This window comes from Neovison vison, chromosome 11 (genome assembly GCF_020171115.1).
Source record: "Neovison vison isolate M4711 chromosome 11, ASM_NN_V1, whole genome shotgun sequence".
In the NCBI taxonomy this organism is placed as follows: domain Eukaryota; kingdom Metazoa; phylum Chordata; class Mammalia; order Carnivora; family Mustelidae; genus Neogale; species Neogale vison.
In genome coordinates, this window is record NC_058101.1 from 24231127 (window position 1) to 24255071 (window position 23945).

Genomic DNA, 23945 nt, shown 5'->3' on the forward strand with positions numbered 1-23945 from the left:
TTGCGTTTTCTTTTTTTTTTAAGATTTTTTTTTTTTCTTACTTGACAGAGAGAGAGAGAGATCACAAGTAGGCAGGCAGAGAGAGGGGGAAGCAGGCTCCCTGCTGAGCAGAGAGCCTGATGTGGGGATCAATCCCAGGACCCCGGGATCATGACCTGAGCCAAAGGCAGAGGCTTTTTTTTTTTTTTTTTTTATTTGACAGCGAGAGATCACAAGCAGGCAGAGAGGCAGGCAGAGAGAGAGGAGGAAGCAGGCTCCCCACTGAGCAGAGAGCCCGATGCGGGACTCGATCCCAGGACTCTGAGATCATGACCTGAGCCGAAGGCAGCGGCTTTAACCCACTGAGCCACCCAGGCGCCCCCCACCCCCGTGTTCTTTTATCGTCTACAGGCTTCAAGAGTTTAGAATCTTCTCTTCCCTCACCCCTTTCCTTCCAAAGATTTTATTTGACAGTGAGAGAGCACACACACAAGCATGGGGGAGGGGCAGAGGGAGAGAGAAAAGCAGGCTCCCTGCTGAGCAGGCAGGGAGACTCAATCCCAGGACCCCAAGATCACGACCTGAGCCAAAGGCAGATGCTCAACTAACTGAGCCTCCCCGGTGCCCAGAAAATCTTTTTCAAGGAAGAGACTCAACGCTAAACTTTCTCAATTAGGTGCATATAGTAGCTCTTTATAATTCAGTTTTTACTTGAATAATTAAATTTTGCTTTCCCTAAAATCAAAACCTGGCTTTCTACATCACTGGTATTTGAGAAACATGATGTGTGTAGCATTTATTATTTGTGGATCACTGCCAGCTCCCCTGCTTCTTGCCCATTTATTCAAAAAAATCTTAGGTTAGGCTAATATATATAATTTATAAAACCAGTTAAATGATTTTTCCCCTGATAAGCAATGTGAAGAGTGGGCAGAAATTGCTTTAGGGGCGCCTGGGTGGCTCAGTGGGTTAAAGCCTCCGCCTTCGGCTCAGGTCATGATCTCAGGGTCCTGGGATTGAGCCCTGCATTGGGCTCTCTGCTCGGCGGGGAGCCTGCTTCCTCTTCTCTCTCTCTTTGTCTGCCCCTCTACTTACTTGTGATCTGTCTGTCAAATAAATAAATAAAATCTTAAAAAAATTGCTTTAGACAGGTGTAAAAAATTTCTACTTGCTTAGTTACTATTTTAAGATCTTCTTTCAAATATTGGTTCACTTTGAGGTTCATTACTCATCAATGTCCTTGAATTCTCAGGTAGTTATACAAAAATTTATAGTCTCCTTAAATTATTGAGTATCCTATAATCTAGCAATTATTATTACCTAGCAATAATCACTCATTATATTAAAAATGTAATCACTCATTATATTAAAATGTAACACAGACACGCCCCTGTGGAGAAAAAGTGATCCACTCACTGATGGCAAATGTTAGTAAAGAGGATGAGCTACAGCTTGGAGACTTAAAAAAAGCAAAGGCTATTTTCAGCACACTTTGACAGTCGGTAGTTAGTCCAGGGAATGCTGTAGAGAGGTAGTCGGTCACCTGCCCTTAGGAGCAACAGAATGACAGGTTGAGGGTTGGCAACGAGGGTGGCAGAAGCTCAAGAGCCTCCAGCCCCAACCTATTTCTGGCTTCTCCACGCATGGGTTTGCCCACTCCCCCTGTTGGGGTGCAGAGAGCATTTTCACTATCACTCAGAACAATCCCGATTGTGATCTCCCAAGCACAGCACAATTCTCCGATGTTCTCCACAGTGAAGCTTTTGTCAAAGACCATGCTACTTTGTTCTGACCCCCTTTGAGGACATTACTACTTCCTCTTTAGCCTTCACCTGGAAATGGAGTGTTTGGGCAAGGAGAGGAGAGGGAAAGTAAAAGACATGGAAGTGAGTGTGACAGACAGGAGGGGACAATAGCGGGTGGTGAGCTTGAGACAAGGACACTGGGGACTGGGAATGCCTTCTAATAGCCCCTGACAGGGTTCTTCACAGGGGATCTCATCATTTCACTTAAAAGTACAATGAAATTCCAGAACATCATTCAAATTCCTAGACTAACCTGGGTCTGAAAGGACATGCTAAAGCAAAATACATTTCTCCCCCAAGTAGTTTGCTATTAGAAAGCATTTGTGTCATTTGTGTGGAAATTAAGACCAAATTGCAATATGCTTTACATTTCCAGTGTGGAAAGTTTAGCTCTGAGTCCTGCTCCTGAGGATGGGGCCCCCAAATGAGAAATGAAACAAATAGGTCATTTGTTGGAAGAGACTGAGCAACTCATTGAGGTGGTATTTGATGGATGGGAGAGAAAACGCTACAGCAGAATTATTTTTAGAACTTTAGAAGGTGCTTTCATGTGCTTATACCGCAAGTTTAGATTAAGAAGAATCTCAGGCTAGCAGCTTCGTTTTTACTACTCCAAGGACGAGGGCGGGAGGATGGGCTTTCACTGCACTTGGTTATGCGTCTGAATAATAATGAGGTTCTTTCTCCCACAGCAAGGTACCTATTCGTGCAAAACTTCACTAGCTAGTAGTAATATGACACCTGCACAAAAGCCATCAAGTTAATGCCTTCGTCACGAAGCCAGGAAATCCTGTGCTGCACAAATGTGCGGTTTTTACAGAGTTGCTCAGGCTGTGGTGCTACTTTTCCAGTTGTTTTTCTTTTAAACCATGCATTTATTGCCCTTTGATTTAATCATGGGTATTTTCTTAAACAGACTGTTTTAGTGTAAACTTTATTCCTAAAAATCTTCAGATTCACTTTATTAAAACAGTTCAAGCTCAGGCAAACCTTAATCCAGCGTGAGTAACTCCACATGAACGAGGCTACAGCACTGGCCCCCTCTGCGGCGAAGGTCAGTCCATTCATGAAGGAGCGCTACACGTAAATATAAAAATATTTTATTTTCAGATGCTTTCACTTTTAAGGTACTTCCTTGAAAGGCATGTCAAAAGAAGTATTAAATAAAAGTGGTTTCCTATGATTTGAAGGGGAGAGGAGTGGAAACCGCTGTTGCTGGTTACGTAACTGAAAATCTTCATGGCTGTATGTGAAGGTATACACTATCTCCAACAAACTCATTTCCCCCTAAATCTGTTGCTGTGAAATTATATACTGTGATTTCCAAAAGCTCTTCTGCTTTTACTGAACTGCAACAGTTGCTGCGCACTGCTATACTGCTTCTTATGTAGTCCAGCTCATCTGTCCCCAGCAAAAAGCCACGGATGGTCTCATCTCTTCCTCTGGGGACGTAGGTGCATGTGTGAAGCCGTTGGCATATTCTTGGTTAGTTTGCTTGCAAGGCAGCTTGGAGAAGTCTCATCTACTTGTTAGCAGTTGGTTGGTTTTATAAAGCATCTCAGAAGGCAGACACAGCACTCCCAGGCCTGCCAGAAGGATTTCCTCTTTGAAGATTCGTTTTCTTGCGGGGTCTTGCTTTGCTCATTTGGTGAAGACTTTTGGGTGTAGAAACGGAATGCAGAGTTACAAACAGTTCTGCAGAAACTGTGCTTTGGTCCCTAGACTTTGTTGTCCTGAGGAATCGCACCTGTCACCTGGTTTGCATGCTTCATGACTGAGGTTACCTTAAAACAGGAATGGCAGGAAAGCTTTCCTATGCTTTGGATAGGAGACAAATTTGCTTTTGTAGAATTTGTGGCTGAGGAAAGCAGACAGCGCCTGGCTGAAGAAAACATATGTCACCACCAGCCACCAAGTTAAGTTGTGGAGCCCAAAGGTGACAGCCATGGAAATGTAGATCATCAGCTCTGCTAAGTAGTTCGGGGAAGAAACATATTCAAACCAGTCTCCAAAAGGGATTCGGTGGTTACAGTGAATGACCACCCCTGAAACAGAAACAGAAACAGAAGGCCACCTGAACAAACGAAATTGTAGAAAGAGAATTTACCACTTCAGGCCCCAAGTCATTTCCAAAAACTCAGATTGCTGACCTGTGTGCAAACCCATTTCCCGTCACACTTCCACTGTCAACCTACTATGTATTAAAAAGTTACATGCCAGGGTGCCTGGGTGGCTCCGTGTGTTAACGCCTCTGCCTTTGGCTCAGGTCATGATCCTAGAGTCCTGGGATCGAGCCCCACATCGGGCTCTCTGCTCAGCAAGGAGCCTGCTTCCCCCTCTCTCTCTGCCTGCCTCTCTGCCTACTTGTGATCTCTGTCTGTCAAATAAATAAATAAAATCTTTAAAAAAAAAAAAGTTACATGCCTAGGTTACACTATCAACTGAAAATAAGCACAGAGGAAAACCTGTTTCTCCATTAGGCCTCCAAGTTAGTCATTAAGAGTCATTAAGAGGCATGAGCTCAAATCCTGACTCTACCACTCACATGCTGTGGAACTTTAGAAAAGCTGCTTAACAGCTCGGTGCCTCAGTTTCCCCATTTGTAAAGGGAGAATAAGACTGTCCCCAACTCAACTAAGCACTGTGAGACTCTATGTAAAGTTCCCGGAACCAGGCCTGGCACAGAATAAGCAGTGGATAAATGCTGAATAGTATTATTCCACTCTTAGTATTTCAAAAAACCCAATGAAAACTGTACCTGTGCTAAGTCAATACAAGCTAACTAAAAAGTTAAGGTTTTTTTTTTTTTTTTTTTGCTGCAGCTGGAATGACCCTAATTCAGCAGGGTAACGGGAATGTTCACGTGTCCGCTGTGCAGGCCCCCAGATGTGGACACAGAATAGAATTATAGAGCGTGAGGGCTAGATGGAGCCGGGGAAGTGTTTCAGCATAACGCTCTCGTTTTACAAAGGGGAAGATTGAGATCCAGAGAGAGGTCTTGTCAAAAAGGAGCATCTGATAGATGAGTCCATTAATTTAGGGCAGGAGGGGAAAAAATAAAGGAACAGAGATAACTAACTTCTGAGGGTTCAGATTTCCCACGCAATGGCTGTGAAAGTCCCCTCACCTGCTTTATTTTTCCTGAGATTGCCGAGAATGACATGGCACTTGTACTGATGGACAGACGACCAGATAAACATCAGCATTCCGAGGATATGGAACCACCGAGCTTGCATCAAGAGATTTTTCCCTATCACATAGACTACAGAAAAAAAGAATTAGCTTATTAGCCAGCCTGCAACATTTCAGAGGCTTGGGGAATGATACAGCTAGTAGAACCATACAGTTAGGAGAACACAATTACCCACTATTTTGTTCCTCGTGACTAGAAAATTATCCTGACCGAATGTACCAGGTCTCGGGGTGGTGGGGGAGCGCTGTCCTGTGGGTGAGGGGGTAGGCTCCTCATCCAGGGGCAGCTTCAGTGGCCCCCGACAGAGAGTGCCACATGGACACGCTCTCCTGCTGCCTCTTTAAATGCTTCAAGCACAGAGGTTGGCTCTGTGTCCTACTCTTGTGATGCACTCTTGTGTGGTGACACTGCTTTCCATTTCTATTTCTAAACCTGGTGTTGTGTCTTCTTTCTTACGGTCTACTGTCAGTAAGACACTTTCTAAAGGAATCTCACCCTGAGCTGCCACCCTAAGCCGTTCAGGGGAGACACTGAATGCAGAGCACAGACTTGACTGGCTCCAGCCAGCAAAGAAAATCACTAGAAGTCACAGCTCACGGTGGGGCTTCCCAAAAGAGAAGAAGTGTAAATTGCAAGACGAAAACACAAACTATCCTTTTCTGATTAGAGAGAACCATGTTAGATTTAGCTCAGAAGTAGAAACACTCAAAATACTATCTTCCTCTTTCTTCTCCAGCTACCAAGAAGACAGGAAGGATGCAGGTCTTCTGAGGACTGGCATCAGAAAAGCAAATTCAGGACTTCCTTATGATCAGCAGGAAGCAGTCAGGTTAGTCAGGAACTTGACTGAAGAAACAAAGCTGTCCATTGACTGCAGATTGGATTGACAGTGGGGAAGAGCCTGAGGGTCTGGAGCCAAGAGACAGCCCCTACAGAGTTGATTCTGGTAAGAGAACTGAAAATATGCGATTCCCTATGGGCACCGGGAGGGATGACTAATGACAGCTAACGACTAACGAGAGTCCACCAATGTCTACATGTGTTAATTTCTTTTAAAATTTCTTTTAAAAACCTATAGTTTACTATAGACTCTTAATGTTTACTAGACTTAGCCATTTAATGAAAGGGTTATATTTTTACAGGTTAAAAATAAACAAAATATGAAAAATAGTTTTAAATCGGAGGGCTTTAAGAGCAAGTCATTTTAGGATTAAAAACTGAAGCAAGTGTTTGAGAGTTCTCTTTGCTGCCAGGTTACCTACTCTGAATCAGAGAAAGTACCTATGAGGGAAAGATTCCTAAGAATAAGTTGGAATTATAATGCAGGAAAGGGGAGGCAAGTGGAAGGCTGAGAATCCAATCTGTGTAGTATTTAACTCTTTGTTTATTCGTTGTTTACTGACTGAGTGTCTACTGAGCCTGGCATCTCACACAGGGATAGAGCAGTGAGTACGTAAGGTAAGATCTCAGTCCTCAGGAACCCACGTTCCAGTGGCAAGGGACAGACAGAAACTCGTAGGCAAACCGATGACCAAGACAAGTTCAGGTAGAGAGGGCACTCAGGAGAAAATAAAATACAACAGTGTAATGGGAAGTGGCTGAAGGTAGACCCTCTAGACTTTGAAGACCAGGAGACGAGGGGGCAGCTTGTAGACATCCTTCCTTTCTCTTCCCTTTCACAAGAACCCTCTGAAATCAGGATGCGTCCCTGATTACAGATGAAGGTACTGAGGTTCAGGGTGGTTAAGTAAGCCAGAATTCAGACTCTGTCTATTCCTATCAGACCCCATGGCTGACACATGCCTGTGTGTTCTCTCTCAGTGAATTCCTGAAACCGGTTTGCCTCATATTGTCCCAAATGCCTGCATATGACTTCTTGAAAGACAAGTAGGTGAAACAGAGGACAGCTTCAGAAAGGAGTGTCTAGGAAGCTATTTCTGGGAGTGTCTCAGCTGCTTTTTCTTGACTGTTTATTTGGTGGGGAAGGCAGAAGCTGGGGTCAAGCTAGTAGACAAAGCTCCAGAAGAGATACGTAATGCCAACGGAGGCCAACAGACTGAAAGCTAGCGGGTTAGCTGCGTGCTTCGGAAAGCTTCTTTGGGTGGAAATCCTAGCACTGTGCACCATGAATAATAGTTCAGACCTTGATACGGGCTGCACATGAGTGCCACAGCAGAACATTCGGGAGGAAACACTGACTTGATTCAATTCAGGGGAATCAGATGGAGAGATGCTAGCTGAGTGGCTGAAGCCCATAAATAATTCATGAATTAAGAAAAATCATTACTAAATTGTACTCTAATGTCATTCCTTAAGCCAAAGAGACCTTGGGGTTGTGCTATAGCGACAGAGAGAGGATGCTCAAGGGGCTATTCTGATGCCGAAATCAAACCTGAGGAGAAAGTTCACTGAGTACTGGAAACACCCAGACTTTGGTCTCTATTTACACGGACAGACAGGACACCCGAAGACTTGAACTAAGAGAAAACAGTCATGAATGCTCTGCCCTGCAGTGTGTGGGCAGAAGGACACCCAAGGCGAAGCAGGGTGACTTCGCCTCAACACTAAAAACTAACGTGAGTCACCCCAAATGACTTGAGTTCTGTGTGTAAAAAGCACGCATTGTTTTTACGAAAAAGATAGTCCTATATGTTAGATCTCCAGCCTCCCTTCCCCCTGCAAAGCACACTTCATTTCCTCCTCATAAACAAAGGTCATGATTTTGCTCCCCTCTTCCCCGGCCAGTGGGAGCTCAGCAATGTTCAGACACAACCCGGACTCTCCACAGTACGCTTTTGTCCTCTCCCCTCAGGCTGCCTCCCTTGAAGAAAAGCTTTGTTGTGATCAGAATCATCCTAAGAATGAAATGGCAACAAAATGGCTCTCTGCTCCCTCTTCAAATCAAAACGGTTCACGCCACCCCTTCTCCTCTGGTTTTCTGAGATTTAATCCCGTACCACCCTTTCCCTTCCACACACACACCTGAGGGAGACTGAGCCTTTGGTGGAGCAACTTGGCGGACCCTTTCTCCTGCTCTTGGGTGTTCCTCTGCTTCCTATCCAACTCTTGCCCATACTCCCTCTTTCTTTCCAGAGTAACTCCGCCTGAGGTCACGGACTTCAGTCCCACCAAGGGAGACCCACATCCCAATTCTTTGTACTTACAGCAAGCCTCCTCAACACCTGGTACTTTACTATCTTTACCACGGGCATTAGTGCTTACGTTGGTGTCTCTCAGATTTCAGCAATTATGTAACAGTTAATGTATATACCCTTGGGCGTGTTGACTTTTGCCAAGACTGGTAGAGTTCAAACTCTTAAATGCAAAGTGGGTTGGGCAGGTCTGTTTTCAAACTTTTGTCAAGCTTGGTGGAGTGCTTTGGCTGAACAGCACTTCACACGCCCAGTGACTCGGCTGACAGGCCCCAGGGACCACTCACCATGCCTGCCGTCCATTGGCACTTGGCTGAGCACAGTCAGGCCGGTGAGGACATAGTAGACGAGTCCAAAACAGTACTGCACGACGTGAATCACGGCATTGGAGAAGACACTGACATAGAAGCATTCGAAGAGCCTTCGCAAGCTGTGTAGCCACAGAAATACTAACACTAAGAATGCGGACAGTGCCAGCTCACCCCCTATAATTCAGAACACAACATGTTAGCATCTCTCTTTCTGGGATTAATGCAAAGTCATTATTATTTTTCCTGCTGTTCCACGGAGTATTAAATAAGATTAGAGCTAGGAGAGGGCCCTAGAACATCATCTAGCCTAACGCTTTTTTTTTTTTTTTTTTTTTTAAAGTCATGAGGAACTAAGCCAAGTGAAGTTAAGGAATTTGACTAGAGACAAACTCAGATCTCTGGCCTCCCCATCATTGGAAAGCCTTCTGGTTACACGCCATGTCACTGCAAAGGAGTCTGTGCACGCAGAACCTGATGCCTGTGGACCTCTGGTTCCTGGCGCTAACAGCCAGATGAAGATGGTCGCGAAGAATGCCCGGATGACCTCTAATAACCCCACCCAGTGGGATCCCTGGGTCAGGGGAGATGAGACACAGGCACCCAGACAGGCAGAAAAGGGGACAGGAACAGAGACAGAGGGAAATATGCATTTCTTTCCGTATTAAACAAACAAAAAACAAAATCATACTCTCAGGGGACTGTGAGCCTCGAGATCTATCTCCCTACCTGCTTCCCACCCCTCTGCCAAAAGAATTCAGAAAAAGTACTAGTTTTTAAAATGACATAACACCTAGATGTTTTAGTTTTTTAAATGAATGTCACACCTACACACACACAGACACATACACACCCATCATTAGAATTAAGGATACAGTTTAACGAATTTTTACAAACGAAACCAACATATTCCACCCATACATCCAGCATCCAGATCAAGAAACAGAACACAACCAGCGCTCCCTTGTCTCCCCTCCAGGCACTGCCTCCCCCCAACAAAGGTAAGCCCTATCTAGACTTCTGTCAGTACAGAATGGCACTGCCTACTCTTCTATTTTAAATACAGCAAATCCTAGTTTTAACTCTTTAGGAATAGGTTAAAACAAATATACAAATAAAACTCCTCACAACCAACCTTCTGAATTCCAGAACCCCAGCTAGGCCCACAGTAAACAAAGGGAGAGATGAAGTAATGGGTGAAGTGGGAACCACTGAGGTCTCCGCCAGTCCCAAATAGGACGTGCATAGTTCTTCCCTCGGGCTGTCGTCTTTTGCAACAAGTTCCCCTGGTTCTGCAGAAAAGGACTGTTCCCATGGAGCCAGTGGTGGAACAAAGGACAGAGATAGCACCAGGACAATTTGTTTCTAATTCAGCCCCTCACCCTCTCCCTGACACTAAATGAGGCTGCCTTATGGTTTTCACCTTCAATTCCTGCTTTCTAAAATTGTTCCATGCATCCTTTATTTGAGGTTGAGTGAGGTGAATTTAAAGGCTATTTTATAATCATCTGTTGATAATCATCAACAACTGTTCAGAGCCAATTTTATTATATAACTATTGCTTATAGTATAACCAATATTTTTAACTGGTGATCGAGGGTAAGTTCTATTCTATTTTGGTTCAGCTAGAGATATGACAAATGTTTCAAGGCAAACCTAACGGAGCCCAAGAGCTTTCGCACAGTGTAAAGACTTCTGCATAAATATATCGATAGCACTAAAAATATCAGAAGGAGCACAGCCAGTCTTGTACACAGCATAGCACTCGCTGGGGAGGCAGGGATGAAGAGCGGACTCTTGGTCGGCCGTGATCTCAGTGAAGGACATGGAGACATCCCCGTGGCCACTGGGTTAGGAAGCACGCAGAACTCTTTTTTTGGCCTCACCCTCCACTTCCGGGGCCCACACAGGAGGAGACTAAGGGGACTGTGAAATACCAGGAACAGCTCCCTGCAGGCAGGAAAGGCAGGAACAGGACGAAACGGTTCTAACTAGCCCATGGAGTTGTACCTTGGAACTGGGCAGCCCCGAGAATTCTGAGCAGACCGTGAAGCCAGTTTGGAAAAGGCACTCCCAGGAACAGAGACCGAGTAAGGTGCCAAAGCAGGAAGCCGTTCCACAGCACTGAGATGATGTAGAAGTGAGAAAAGTACCTGCAAGGTTAAACCAGTTAATCAGAGGAGGTCCTCTTTAAAGCATTAAGCAGGAAGACTATTTTTAGACTCTGGAGCCTCTTTCCCCGTTTCCCAACGTGTACTTTTGTTTTTTTAATAGAACCTGAATCCTGCAGGCGTTCAGACTTTTAAAATCTGCTTTCAAAGGATGGGACCAGTTAACTCCGGAAAAAGAGGCCACCTGAGGTTAACAAGACCGTGATTGATCTTGTTAAACCTGGAAAGAGGGTCAATTAGCAACCTTTCTTCTCTCTGGGTGAGAGGATTGGCTCAAGTTCCAACGGAGGGGGCACCAGACCCTGGCAAAGAGAACCTAGGTTGTGCCAACAGAAGCCAAATGTGTGAAAGATTTCTAAATCCTGGGCAATGTTGCTGCAACAGCCATAGAGCCTGTTACACAAGATTTACAAAACCACAAGCTCTCGGGGCTGCCAGAAGCCTTAAAGATTTTCTGATTCAGTGTTTTTCCGAAATTGTGTTGACCAAATTACTTTATAATAGCATGACCTGAACTCATAAAACGAGGAACCAAATCCTGATGGTTACACCTTTCATCAAGTACAGCGCCTATTTTGTAATCAACACAGTTACAAATGAAATACAAGTAAAACTAGAGCCTGTGGACACCGAAGTTAGCAAGGTTCCCTTAATGTGAAGGAGGACGCTGGTTTACCTAAAGGAGATCACCTACTATGGCACAAAGGCCTAACAGGTTCTTCTGAGGTCACTTTACCCATCCTTCTCCTACTTTTATTTAAGTAAATTCAAAATCTTTCGGACTCTGCAGGTTGTCCTCCGTGGCCTTCAACACATCACTTTGTATCAAGCCTCTTCCTTGTCACAACAAAATAGACCGAGCTCAGGGATTCTTCTTCCAGAAGATCCAGACGATTGTATCAGACTTTACAGCAATCCCCGCCCCATCCACCCCAGACCCTGCCCACAACCAGGTCTGACAAATACTGATCTCATCTGATCATTCCAGAGCAACCCATTTAATTCTCCTGACTCCTGTTACAAATTCTATCACTAGATCTGCCCTTGCCGAGCTAGCCTGTTGTTCCTGATTCCGACCTTCTCCAGGCTCAACAGCTTAGTTTCCTCCAAAGTTCATCCTTGTATTTCCAATACTCCCTTCCCTACCTGGCCACTGGTTTTTGGTTGCCTTCCAGGGTCTTTCTTAAGACATGCTTCCTAGAACTGAGCCCAGGTATGGTTTGAGTTGCAGGAGCAGGGCAGAATGTCAGCAGCCCCTTGCTCTGAAGGCTTCCATGCAAAGGAGAGGGGTTGACTTCTGAAAAGCATCTTCTGGGCCAGCCAGTCTACCTACTTCATTTCTTCACAAGTATTTATTGAGAACTTAGAACGTGCTGGGCAATGTTCTAGGATCTGGGAACTCAGCAGGGAGCAAACAGACCAGGTCTCTGCCTTGATGTTTACCCTCAGCATATGGTCAACGAATCAACCTATAGACATGTAGCATAATACTGGTTTAGGGGGCAGAGAGGGTGCAGAGGGGAGGCCAAGGGTGGTCCAAGATGGCCTCTCTGGAAGTGATATTGGCTAGAATGAATAACCTTAGTGAGCTTCTATGGGAAAGAATTTTCGAGGCAGAGGAAATGACAACCACATAGGCTCTGAGGAACAATAAAGGCCACATGTGTGTAGAAGCAGATGCTGTAGGGTCTTACAAGGACCTGGCTTTTATTCAGTGTGACAGGGAGCCATGTGTGCAGAGTGACTTAAATAACAGGTTTTAAAATCCTTCTGGCTAATGGAAAAGTTCTGGAAATTGATAGTGGTGATGGCTGCACAGCAATGTGAATGTATACAACACCAATGAACTGTACACCTGAAAAGGGTTAAAATGTTAAGTGTTATGTCATGTATATTTTACACACACACACACACACACACAGCATTGCTTATTCACTTCACTCTCTTTAAAGTTAGAAAAAAAATCCCTCTGGTAAGTAGGCAGAAACAATTCTGTAAAGTTCACTTGGTTATCTTGTGGCAGGTGAGAAAATGAAGGCTCAGATGTTAAGTTACATATCCAAGGTCACACAGTAAGTGGCAGCATTTAGCTCCAAACTCAGCCCTATGACTCTGAAGTTAAAATCACCCGGTAGCACTACCTTTCTCTCTTTTTTTTGCTAAAGTAGGTGCTACGGCCGGCGTGGAGTCCAACACGGGGTTGAACTCTTAATCCTGAGAGCAAGATCGGAGCTGAGAACAGTATTTGGACACTCAACCAGCTGAGCCACCCAGATGCCCCCACACCGCTACACCTCTAATTCATGCAACCTAGACCCACCTGAACCTGAACTTTTCTGTCTCTGGATCACATATGTCAATTTATACCATGTTAAAAGGCCCCTTTAGCCTCCAACAACAGATCTAAGAATTCTACCCCTTTTGTTTTAGACATTCTCCCTCTTTTTCCTCCCTTGGCACTTTACTTAACTGCAGCACTGTTTTCCAAGCCCGTGGGAAGAGGGATAAGGTGATCCTTATGGTAACACAGGACTTGGCACCAACAAGCACTGCTTTAATAAATATTTCAGGGCTAAATAGAAGCTAGGGGCTGCTCTAGGGTTGCAACAATGAAAACCACAGATAATCCAGCCCTTATGGCACTTATACTCACACTCACACACAAAAGTAAAATTCATAGTATGCCAGCAGGCAGTTACTGTTACTGAGAAAATGAAAGCCAGGAAGAGAAGAAATATGGGAGGGGGTGGGTGGTCATGGTGGTAGAATTATACTTTGAAACAGGGTGGATAGGCAGTACCTCACTGAGAAGGTAATATTTGAGTAGAATTATAGGAAGTAAGGACATAAACCATGTATGTGGCTATATGGGGAAAGAGCTTTCTAGATAGAGGGAACAGGCAGTGCAAAGGCCCTGAGGTAAGAAAGAAGACTAGCAGAGAGGCATACAGGGCTGGACTGGCACCACATGGGGGTTAACTATAGGTCACAAAGTCAGTGAGGTGGTGGGAACAAAACAGTATAAGGTCTTGGGCTCTTCCTGTGAGTAAGGTGGAAGCCACTGGATGATTCTGAGCCAGGAGGCAGGATCTAATAATACAGGTTTACAGATAGCTGAGACTGATCCAAGGCCCCATTATGGGAGTTATGGGGTTAACTAAGACGTGAACTAATGTTTACTGGTTCTGACTAGGTGCCTGGCCTGTGCTAAGTACTTTAATGTCGTCACCACCTATATAGCAAAGAGGTGTTATTATACAAGCAAGCCTTTTGCCTGGACCATCATAACAGCCTCTTACTCAGTCTTCTCCACACAATGGCTAGTCACCCTTTCAAAAACAGCAATCACACCATGTCACGCCTCCTTCCCTGTCCTAAAGAGTTCAGCGGCTTTCCATACACTCGGAATAAAATCTCATCTCCACCGTGGCCCTGGTGAGCCAGCCCTGCCTCCCCCAGTGAGCTCATCTCCTGCCCCACCCCTCCCTTACCATCCTCTCCAGTGTTGTCACTGTCACTGTCACAACCACCCTACTTTGCTGGTGATCAAGTAATCCTGCTCGATTTCCTCTGAGGCACTTATTACCATCCAAAATTACCTTGTTTTGTAAGATTTGTTTACATATTTACTGCCTGTTTGATAAGAACAAAAGCTCTTGGCACGTAAGTACTCTATAAACCTTTTGTTAATCAACAAACCAACTAAATCTAAACCCTGTTTTTCTTAAATTCATTCAAGACAGAGTGATCAAGAACCTTATTATTTGTCAGGCACTGAACCAGGGATATGGTAACAAACAAGACAATGTAAACTTACGGCCAGTTTATAGTCTAGAGCAAGGGTTCTTAACACTTTTCTTCCCTGGACTCCACTGGCAGTCTGGGGAAGGGAACTGGCCACTTTTCAAAATGTTACTTCGATCATAAAATACGTAGGGATTACCAAGGAAATCAATTATATTGAAATATAGGTAACACAACTACTAAAAAAAGAAATTTGTGATATAGTAATATATGTGCTTAATTACTGTATCAAATAACAAGATCTAGGGATTCATCCTTGTGGTGATGAAAATATTTTGATGTCTCTTCAATATTTTTAATGTGATATAAAAAAATCTTTCACCATATTGCAAGTACTGCTAATTCTACCATGGTTCATTAAATACATTTATCATTAAGGAAATGCTAAATTTTGGCTAGAGATCAGTGAAATAAAGATGTAATTTTTTTTCTAACTCAGGTTTGCCCTGAATTCTGTGCACAGGTCCCCTGGTTATGACTGCTGTACCCCTGGAGAAAAGTGTGGATGGCTCTTTGCTTCCAGAGCTCAATTCAGTTGCAAGGCTTTGATACCATTTTGAAACTTAGAAGCAGAAGTACTTCTATACACATTGCACAAGTCAAGAGCAATTGTGACTCATGTTGACATCACCTATTTATTCAGATTTTCTCGGAAATTAACAATCTACGAACCAAAAGGAAAACAAGAAAAGTACCATCACCTTAATTTAGGGGAAAAACCCTACCCAACAGTGGTAATGGAATTGAACATGCCATGAACTGATTTAAGGTTTTATTCTTGTCTCCTTAGGAAAAACTAACCCCAAACAAAATTATGTAAGCACCATTTTAGATGCAGAAATGTGAATGCAGAAATATGATTTACAGCTGCCTCTAAGTATAAAAATTACAGGTTCACTTTTAAGAGTACAACTGAATTTCGCACAAGGAAAAATATTTAAATATAGTATCTAGGCACATTTGTCTTTCTTTCTTGGCCTGGACTTGCTCTATCTTCTTCCAATACTAAAAGAAATGGTTTAAATAACAAAAAAACCAAAAATGAAAACAAAACATCATTTGGACATCATGGGAGGTTCTACTCTAGAATTCTAGAAGAAGAAAAAGGTGTAAATTATGGGAGAAATTACAAGCCCAAAGAGTAGTAATGAATAAAGGAAAGGTACCAGGTCTGTTTTCTTAGCTGTCACCTAATCAAGTGCTTGAGCACTAACAGCTGGGGAATGGGAGCCAGAGAAACAGCGGAGTGCAGGGAATGACTTGAAATATGTCCTTTAATCTAGGGACATCAATCTCCTTTTCAGAATTCAGAAAACAATTCGTCAGAATTCACACTAAGAAATATTTTTGCTTCACTTTATAACAGTAAAAAATGATAATCTGGGAATGCCATTGCTATAAAGCCCAAAAGGATGTACTGCAATCAAACTTGATTAAAAATAGGATAATGGATAATGTTTGCTTAAAAAGAGCCTCTAGGGGCGCCTGGGTGGCTCAGTGGGTTAAGCCGCTGCCTTTGGCTCAGGTCATGATCTCAGGGTCCTGGGATCGAGTCCCGCATCCGGCTCTCTGCTCAGCAGGGAGCCTGCTTCCTCCTCTCTTTCTCTGCCTGCCTCTCTGCCTACTTGTGATCTCTCTCTGTCAAATAAATAAATAAAATCTTTAAAAAAAAAAAAAAGAGCCTCTAATAAATACAGGGTTTGACTAATTTGTCCTAAATACTTCTACCTCTTCCCAGGGCCTCATTCCCTTTCTTCTTCCTGTGAATGTCCTACATCTTCCTTCTCAGTGTTAACACCTGAAGAATCTCTTTCCCAACAGACCAAAGTGGGGGCGATTATCCATGTTTCAGAAGCCAAGTTACATTCAGCCACATTCTTGTCTGTGGACCTGGGACCCTGTCTCTGAGAGGTTCATGCGATAACCTGGGGTTTTAATACATTTGAAACCTTATCACGTTCCTCCAGATTCCTTCCTAAACGTTCAACTTTCGATGCACCTTCAAGACAGAAGAGCCACTGCTGTTCTCCTACCGTCCAGAAGTGCTTGGCTGACTCTTCTCAGCTATGTTCTGAATTCAAAGTAAAACAATAAAAAAACCCCAAACAAAGCAAACTACAAGTCTTTACAATTCTGAAAGAACCCTACTTAAGCCCTAACGATTTAGATTTAATCTTTCACTGAACTTGGTTATGAAACCTGTTGAAAGTCAAAGCTTCGGGGTCAGTCTCGACAAAAATGCGCACTCCTGGGCCAAGGTGCTAGTGAGGAGGGTCGGTGTGGCCGAAGGAGGTGCCGCCCTGTGACCAGCGGCTCGCCCCTCGTCCTGACTTCGAAGGTCGGAGACAAATGAGAGAAGCAAAGGCGAAGGGCGGGCCTGCCTTCATGTCTACAAGTGAGTGACCTCAAGTTAGATCGAGCCCTACAGTGCAGGGGAGGGCTAAAAGGAAACTTTGGGACCAAAAGGCTATAACCTGACGCCGGGTGACCAGGCCTACATTCGGAAGCGCTACTTCCCCCCAGGGGAAGACTCGGTGCGGCCACACGTTCACGTTCACGTTCACGCGCGGCTCCGCATCCTCGGTGTCCGCGAGCTCTTGGGGCATTTCGCCCCCCCGGGCCACGACGCGGACGCGGCCGTGCCCCTAGAGACCCGCCGAGGCCCGCCGCGCCCGGAGACCTGTCAGGGCCTCCCGGGCCCGGGGGCCCCGCGCCCGCCTCTGCTGCCCCCTGCCGGCTGCCTGGGCCGGGCGCCCCGGGCTCTCCGCGCCTCGGCTTCCCGGGCTCGAGCCGGGGCGCGGTTACCTCTTGGGGACATCAAAGACCCGGCAGGCGGCCGGGCGCGACGGCCCCTCACGCTTGGTTTTCCCATAGCGGATCAGGTCCTGGAAAAGCGCGCAGCCCGGGAGCAGGCCGGGCGGCACTAGCTGCAGCAGCAGGGTCAGCAGGAAGGCGGCGGTCAGCGTGAGCCACAGAGCGCGCAGTGGGTTCAGCGCCCAGAGCTCGGCCACAGCCCAGGGAGCCATAGCCGACGCTTCGGGCCTCGGTGTTCCCAGGGCCCGAACCACCCGCCAGCGCTGCAGCGGCCGCTCGCGCGCCGCACACCGGGTGGGCGGGACGTCGGTGACGCAGCGCGGGACGCGGACGTGCGCGGCCCCGCCCAGGGCACGCCCCGGGGGCGGGGTCACGCTGGCGCTCCTTGGTTGTCCTCAGTCTCTAGTCTGACTCACGGACCTGTAGGCGAACCCCAAAAGATGATTCAACAATGTGATGCGAACAGCTGCAAGCCTGATTGCTGTATTTTTCAGTGGAAAAATGGAAACAATCCTGAATGGTGCACTCTATTTAGTTAAGTTGTGTTGCAATAACACGTTGTAATATCATGCAGACATTAACATGGTAATGATGAAGGCGGTAGAAACACGGAACGCAGTTTAGGGTAGCAGGAACAGGAGGTTAAGTGAAGATAAGTCGACTGTAAAATACATAGCTGTGATTGCAAACAACCATATGGTCAAATTGGCCTTCTGGCTGGGAAATGAGGGCTTTTCGTATGACTTAGGATCTCTTCGGCGGAGTCACCCCTTCATTTTTCTTCATTGTTTTTAGGTTGACACCGCAGAAATGCAGCTGGTCTTTCTAGGACATCTTTCCAGACAAGCTACTTGCAGGGACCAAGCTTCCTGGGTGACAGGGATTCTCTTTTAATTCTTTGACTTGGGAAAGGTTGCAAAGCAAGACAGGGGTGTGTGTGTGTGTGTGTGCGTGCGCGCGCGCGCACATGTCTGTAAGAAAATAGGAAATATTGACGCTAGAGGGAAAAGTCATCTTTCTTTTCCTCTCACTGTCTCTCTCTTCGTTCAGATTTTAGCCAAAAGAGTGTACAGCTCACATTCAGACAAACCCCCTGTGGAGGGCAGTGGCTGAACAGGAAGTCACAAGTCAAACCCTGCTGAGAGCATTTGTATATGTTTAAATCCTTTCAGGAGTGAATTATTTCAGAAGTGGAAAACCAGGCTAACGTCTGTTAGAAAGATCATTACCAATAAGCATAAGCCAGTTTTTTACCTTTCTTCATTTAATTACCAGTGCTATATGATAAACAAATCTCTGGCTTTGCCAGCAGTAAATGACCATGCAGTTCTACTAGTTCTTGAGGCCAAAAACCTTGCACTCAACCTTGATTCCTCTCTTTCTCTCACAGCCTAACTACAGTTAGCAAATGCTGGTGGTTGAGCCTTCAAAATTTGAAACCCAAATTCAATCAATTCAGTGAAACCTTTGGAGTCAGTGCTTTACTACAGACCCCAGCCAGCTCAATAAGTAAGAAAAAGAAAGGAAAGTTCTAAGGACTGCAAAATAAGAAACAAGCTGTCATTATTTGGAGATAGTCAGAAACTCCAATAGAGTCTAAGATAAGATATTAGAACTCACTGGACATTTTGGTAAGGTTGCTGAATACCAAAATCAGTTTATAACTGTTGATCATTTTATTTCCCAGCAAAACCAGAAGATAAATGTTTTAAAGATTTGACTTTAAATAAAATACTATGTTTAGGACTAAATCTCATAAGAGATAGGTAAGTCTTTTTCAAAGAAAAGAAAATCATACTTGTATTATAAAGGACATATCTAAAATGAGAGCTATACTAAGCTCACAGACTGGTTAAGATGATAATTCTCCCCAAAGTGATTTATGGAATAGATATAATCCTGATTAAATACTAACTTTTTGTGGAACTTAGCAAGTTGATTCTAAAATTTATATGGAAGGAGCACCTGGGTAGCTCTGTCAGTTGAGTGTCAGACGCTTGGTTTCAGCTCAGGTTATGATCTTGGGATCATGAGATTGAGCCTCACCTTGGGTTCTGTGGTCAGTGGAGTGTCTGCTTGAGATTCTCTCCCTCTCTCTCTACCCCTCCCCCTGCTCTCACTCTCTTTCTCTCTAAAGTAAATAAATAAATCCTTAAAAAATTTTATATGGAAGTCAGAAGGGCTAAAGATGGCCAAGGCACAGTTGAAGATGAAGGAGAAGGTTGGAGGATCACTCTATGAGACATGGAAGCTACCAGAGCTATAGTAGTAATGACGTCTGTGTGGTAAGGAAGTAGGGATAGACAACAGACAATGGAGCATGGTGGAGAGCCCAGAAACAAATCCCTATTATACACTTGACAGTATGATTGAGGTTGTGTGATACATCAGTTGGGAAAGGATGTACTTAAAATAAGTGAGGCTAGGACAAATGTGTAAACCTCAGGAGATAGACAAGAGTGGTGACATGGAAGTGAGAGAAAGAAATAGGACCCCTTCCTCACTCCATCAGTAAAAAATCAATTCCAAGTGGATTAAATACCCAATGTGTAAGGCAAAAATAAATCTAGAAGGTAATGTAGGAGACTACTTTCTCCTGTATCTTCTAGAAGGTTATATAAGAAATTGATCTCATGGTAGGAAAGTTCCTTCTCCCCAAGATATAAAAAACAACTAGGGGTGTCTGGGTGGCTCAGTGGGTTGAGCCTCTGCCTTCGGCTCAAGTCATGATCCCAGGGTCCTGGGATCGAGCCCCGCATCGAGCCCTGCATCGGGCTCTCTGTTCAGCAGGGAGCCTGCTTCCCCCCTCTCTCTGCCTGCCTATCTGCCTACTTGTGATCTCTCCCTCTCTCTCTGTCAAATAAATAAATAAAATCTTTTAAAAAATGCTCTTAAAAAAAAAACAACTAGAAGAAGACATCAGTACATTCTACAACATTAAAATAAAAATCTTATTTTAAATAAGAGTGAAATAGAGTGAAATACAAGGCACAGAATGGGGAAGGGTATTTGTTATACATATAATCAATATAGGATTAAATTAAAATTTTTTTTAATGCAAATAAGAAAAAGACAGGCAACTTGATAGAAAAATGGGTTAAAGACTTGAGTGGGCACTTTCCCAAAGATACTCAGATTACTAAGAACATACAAAAATGTGATCAATCATATGAATAATCAGGGAATTGAAAATTAAACTAAAATAAAATATAATATTACATCAGAATGGCTAAAATTAAAATAACTGAGATACTGAATGTTGAAGTTCTAGAGCAGCTAGAATCATTGAACAGTGCTGAGGCACTGTTAAATTGTTACAACCACTTTGGGAAACAGGTTGGCATTAGCTAGCGAAGTTAAAGATACCATATTTATGACTTAGTACTTCCACTCCTGGATGTATGTTAGAGCAAGACACATGCATGTGCTCCAGGAGAGGTAGACAATAATATTCAAAGGACATTCATGATAGTTCAAAACTGGAAACAGCCCAAATGTCTATCAGCAATAGAATTTGCAGACCATTTGCAGACCATCCAATATTCTAGCATGATTGCAAGGAACATAATATAGCTCCATGCGATATGGATAAATCTTACCAACAATGTTGGGTGAGAAAAGGCAAGACACAAATTACATACTGTATAATCCTACTTACATAAAGTTTGAAAGTACAAAAGAAAAGCAAAAACACGATTGTTATAAAAAGCAGTTCATTGTTATAAAAAGCAGCACAAATTACACTCTGTATAATCCTACTTACATAAAGTTTAAAAGGACGAAAGAAAAGCAAAAACATGATTGTTATAAAAAGCAGTTCTCTTTTTTAAAAAAAACTAACATATAATGTGTTATTTGTTTCAGGGGTACAGGTGTGTGATTCATCAGTCTTACATAATTCACAACTCTCACCATACATAGCACATACCCTCCCCAACGTCCATCACCCAACCACCCATCATCCCTACCACCTCCCACCCCTCCAGCAACCCTCCTGAGATTAAGAATCTCTTATGGTTTGTCTCCCTCTGGTTTCATCTTGTTTCATTTTCCTTCCCTTCCCCTATGACCCTCAAGGCAGGTCACTTTCAAGGGAGTGAAGTTTGTGTTTGGTAAGGAATTTGCATGAGAGACTTCTGGGGTGCTGGTGGTGTTCTATTTATTGACCTGTGTGGTGTTTATTTTACATAGGTGTTTACTTTATAATTACTGTTATGCTGTATACTTGTGTTTCATGTACTTTTATGTATTTTTATTGCTCTTCACAATAAAAAGTATTAGAAAAGCATATTCATAATCTGATCATTTCTTACCAAGTCATTCCTGCTACCCGGGTCCAAGCCACTTTCATCTCTCCATAGTATTATTATAATAGCTTCCTAACTAGTATCCTACTTCTACTCCTTGTCCCCCTTACAATCTATTCTCAGCACAGTAGCCAGAGTAATCTTGTCAGAAATGTTAGTAAATCATGTCTCCCCTCTGCTGAAAACTCTCTACCTGTCTGCTTTCTATATGTTTACCTTAGATCCAGTTTCCTGGGCAATGGTTCTATCTTTTCATTTAGTTGTCTTTCTCAACTGAAAAAACAACATAAATAATTGGTCCAAGCTTTTGATACTTCTGCCTGGCACAACCAAATGCCAAACTACTTGGAAGAGATTGTCAGAGAAAAAGAACTCCTGCTAAAGATGGGTTCCTAAAAAGGTACTGAGTTCATATTGAATCAATCTACTAGGAGTGACAAAAATCAGGAATACAGGGGCACCTGGGTGGCTCAGTGGATTAAGGCCTCTGCCTTTGGCTCAGGTCATGGTCCCGGCGTCCTGGGATCGAGCCCCACATCAGGCTCCCTGCTCAGCGGGAAGCCTGCTTCTCCCTCTCCCACTTTCTTTGCTGTGTTCCCTCTCTTACTGTGTCTCTCCCTGTCAAATAAATAAAATCTTTAAAAAAAAATCAGGAATACAGAATTCTAACAAATTGAAATAACTAAATCACAGTCTGAAAGGTATAAAATAAGTACATTAAAAATGATCAAAGACACAATAAAAAGAAAAGAATCAAAACCCTAGAAATAAAGCACTATTGGAAAAGACCAGGCAAGTTTTATAGATGCAAATGTAAGTTCTAGAAAAGGCAAAAGTGGGGAATGGGGTGGGTTGGGGGGCTGCCTGGGTGGCACTGTTGGTTTTGGTTTTGGCTCAGGTCATGGTCTTGGGGTCATGGCCTTAGGGTCCTAGGATTGAGCCCTGAGTCAGACTCTGCACTCAGCATGGAGTCTTCTTGGGAATCTCTCTTCCTCTCCCTCTATGACCCCCAAAGAAATAAATAAACAGATCTTAAAAAAAAAAAAGGCAAAAAGTGATTGAATAGCTCATTATAGAGTTGAAAAGAGACTGGGAAGCTAAATCTGTGTTAGATACTCAGAAAGCAGTGAAAATTGATAGAAATGGAAAATGAAAGAAGGAAAGAAACAAGGAGGAGGAAGGAAGTGGGCCAACCTATAATCAATAGGAGGTTGGAAGGAAAGAAGAGACAAAATGCAACAGATAAAGTTTGAAAAGGTAGCAGTTGAGAATTTTTCCAATTTGACTAAAATTGTGACTCTTCACATGTAAGGAACATAATGAAACTTGAGCAGAATAAATGAAAATAGCCATCTGGACCAGAAGTCAAAATGAGAAGTCAGATCACACACACACACACACACACACACACACACACAATCTTAAAGGCAGCTAGAGGAAAAAGGAAAATTACCTAGAGGAGTAATAATTAGACCAACAACAGTAATAATATAATTCAGAAATCAGTGGAACCACATTTCAAAATATTAAAGCAAAGTAACTGTCAATTAGAATTTACACATAAGAAACTACCATTCAAGAATAATAGAATCTTTGAGAATTAAAGAAATGTGATTTATCATTCATAAGGTCCCACTGAAAAAAGTACATGAGCATGTCCTCTAGAAAGAAGGAAATCAAGCCCAGAGGGAAAGAGTGAGATGTAGTGAGCAGTGGTAAGTAATGTAATTGGGAAGTGTGAGTGTTATTCAGGTTACTAAATGAGCACTGATTTCACAAGATAATGTTATTGATAAACTTGTATAAAAATAAAATTGGAATAAAATACTAGATAACAATTAAGATGTGATAAAGTGGTACATTTCTTTTAAGGTCTTTGTGTTGGGGAAGATAGGAACTACCATGTTTGACTTAAAGCCTCAAGTTAATGTTAAAAATATAAGGTCAACAAGTATAATATAAGTGGGATTCAAACCAGTCTGTATGTGATGGGGAAAGGAATAAAGGAAAATATATAAATGGCCAATAAGCATGGCAAAAGTTCCTCAACATTGTTACCTATCAGCAAAATGCAAACCCAAACCTCGGTGAGATACCACTTCCCACCCAGGGGTAGAACTATGATCAGACAATAACAAATGTGGAGAAATCAGAAGCCTCATACACTACTAGTGGGAGGGTAAAATGGTAAACCTACCTTGAAAAACAGTCTGGGGGCAACTGGGTGGCTCAGTCGCCTCTGCCTTCAGCTCAGGTCATGATCCCAGGGTCCTGAGATCGAATCCTGCATCAGGCTCCCTGCTGAGCAGGAAGCCTGCTTCTCCTTCTCCCACTCTCCCTGGTTGTATTCCCTCTCTTGTTGTCTCTTTCTTTCTGTCAAATAAACAAATAAAATCTTAAAAAAAAAAAAAG

The 23945-nt window shown here is 43.5% G+C and overlaps 1 protein-coding gene across 1 annotated transcript; it reads right to left on the bottom strand.

Annotated features, from left to right (window-relative positions):
• Nucleotides 1–2868: 2868 nt before the first annotated feature.
• On the bottom strand, nt 2869–17496 carry SRD5A3 (steroid 5 alpha-reductase 3). Its single transcript, XM_044224077.1, has 5 exons — nt 17218–17496; nt 10448–10590; nt 8417–8614; nt 4912–5046; nt 2869–3829 (listed from the first exon to the last, which is right to left on the bottom strand). Exons 1-5 carry the CDS (start codon nt 17436–17438, stop codon nt 3570–3572), a joined length of 957 nt encoding a protein of 318 aa, XP_044080012.1. The 5' UTR covers nt 17439–17496; the 3' UTR covers nt 2869–3569.
• Between the last annotated feature and the right edge of the window lie 6449 nt (nt 17497–23945).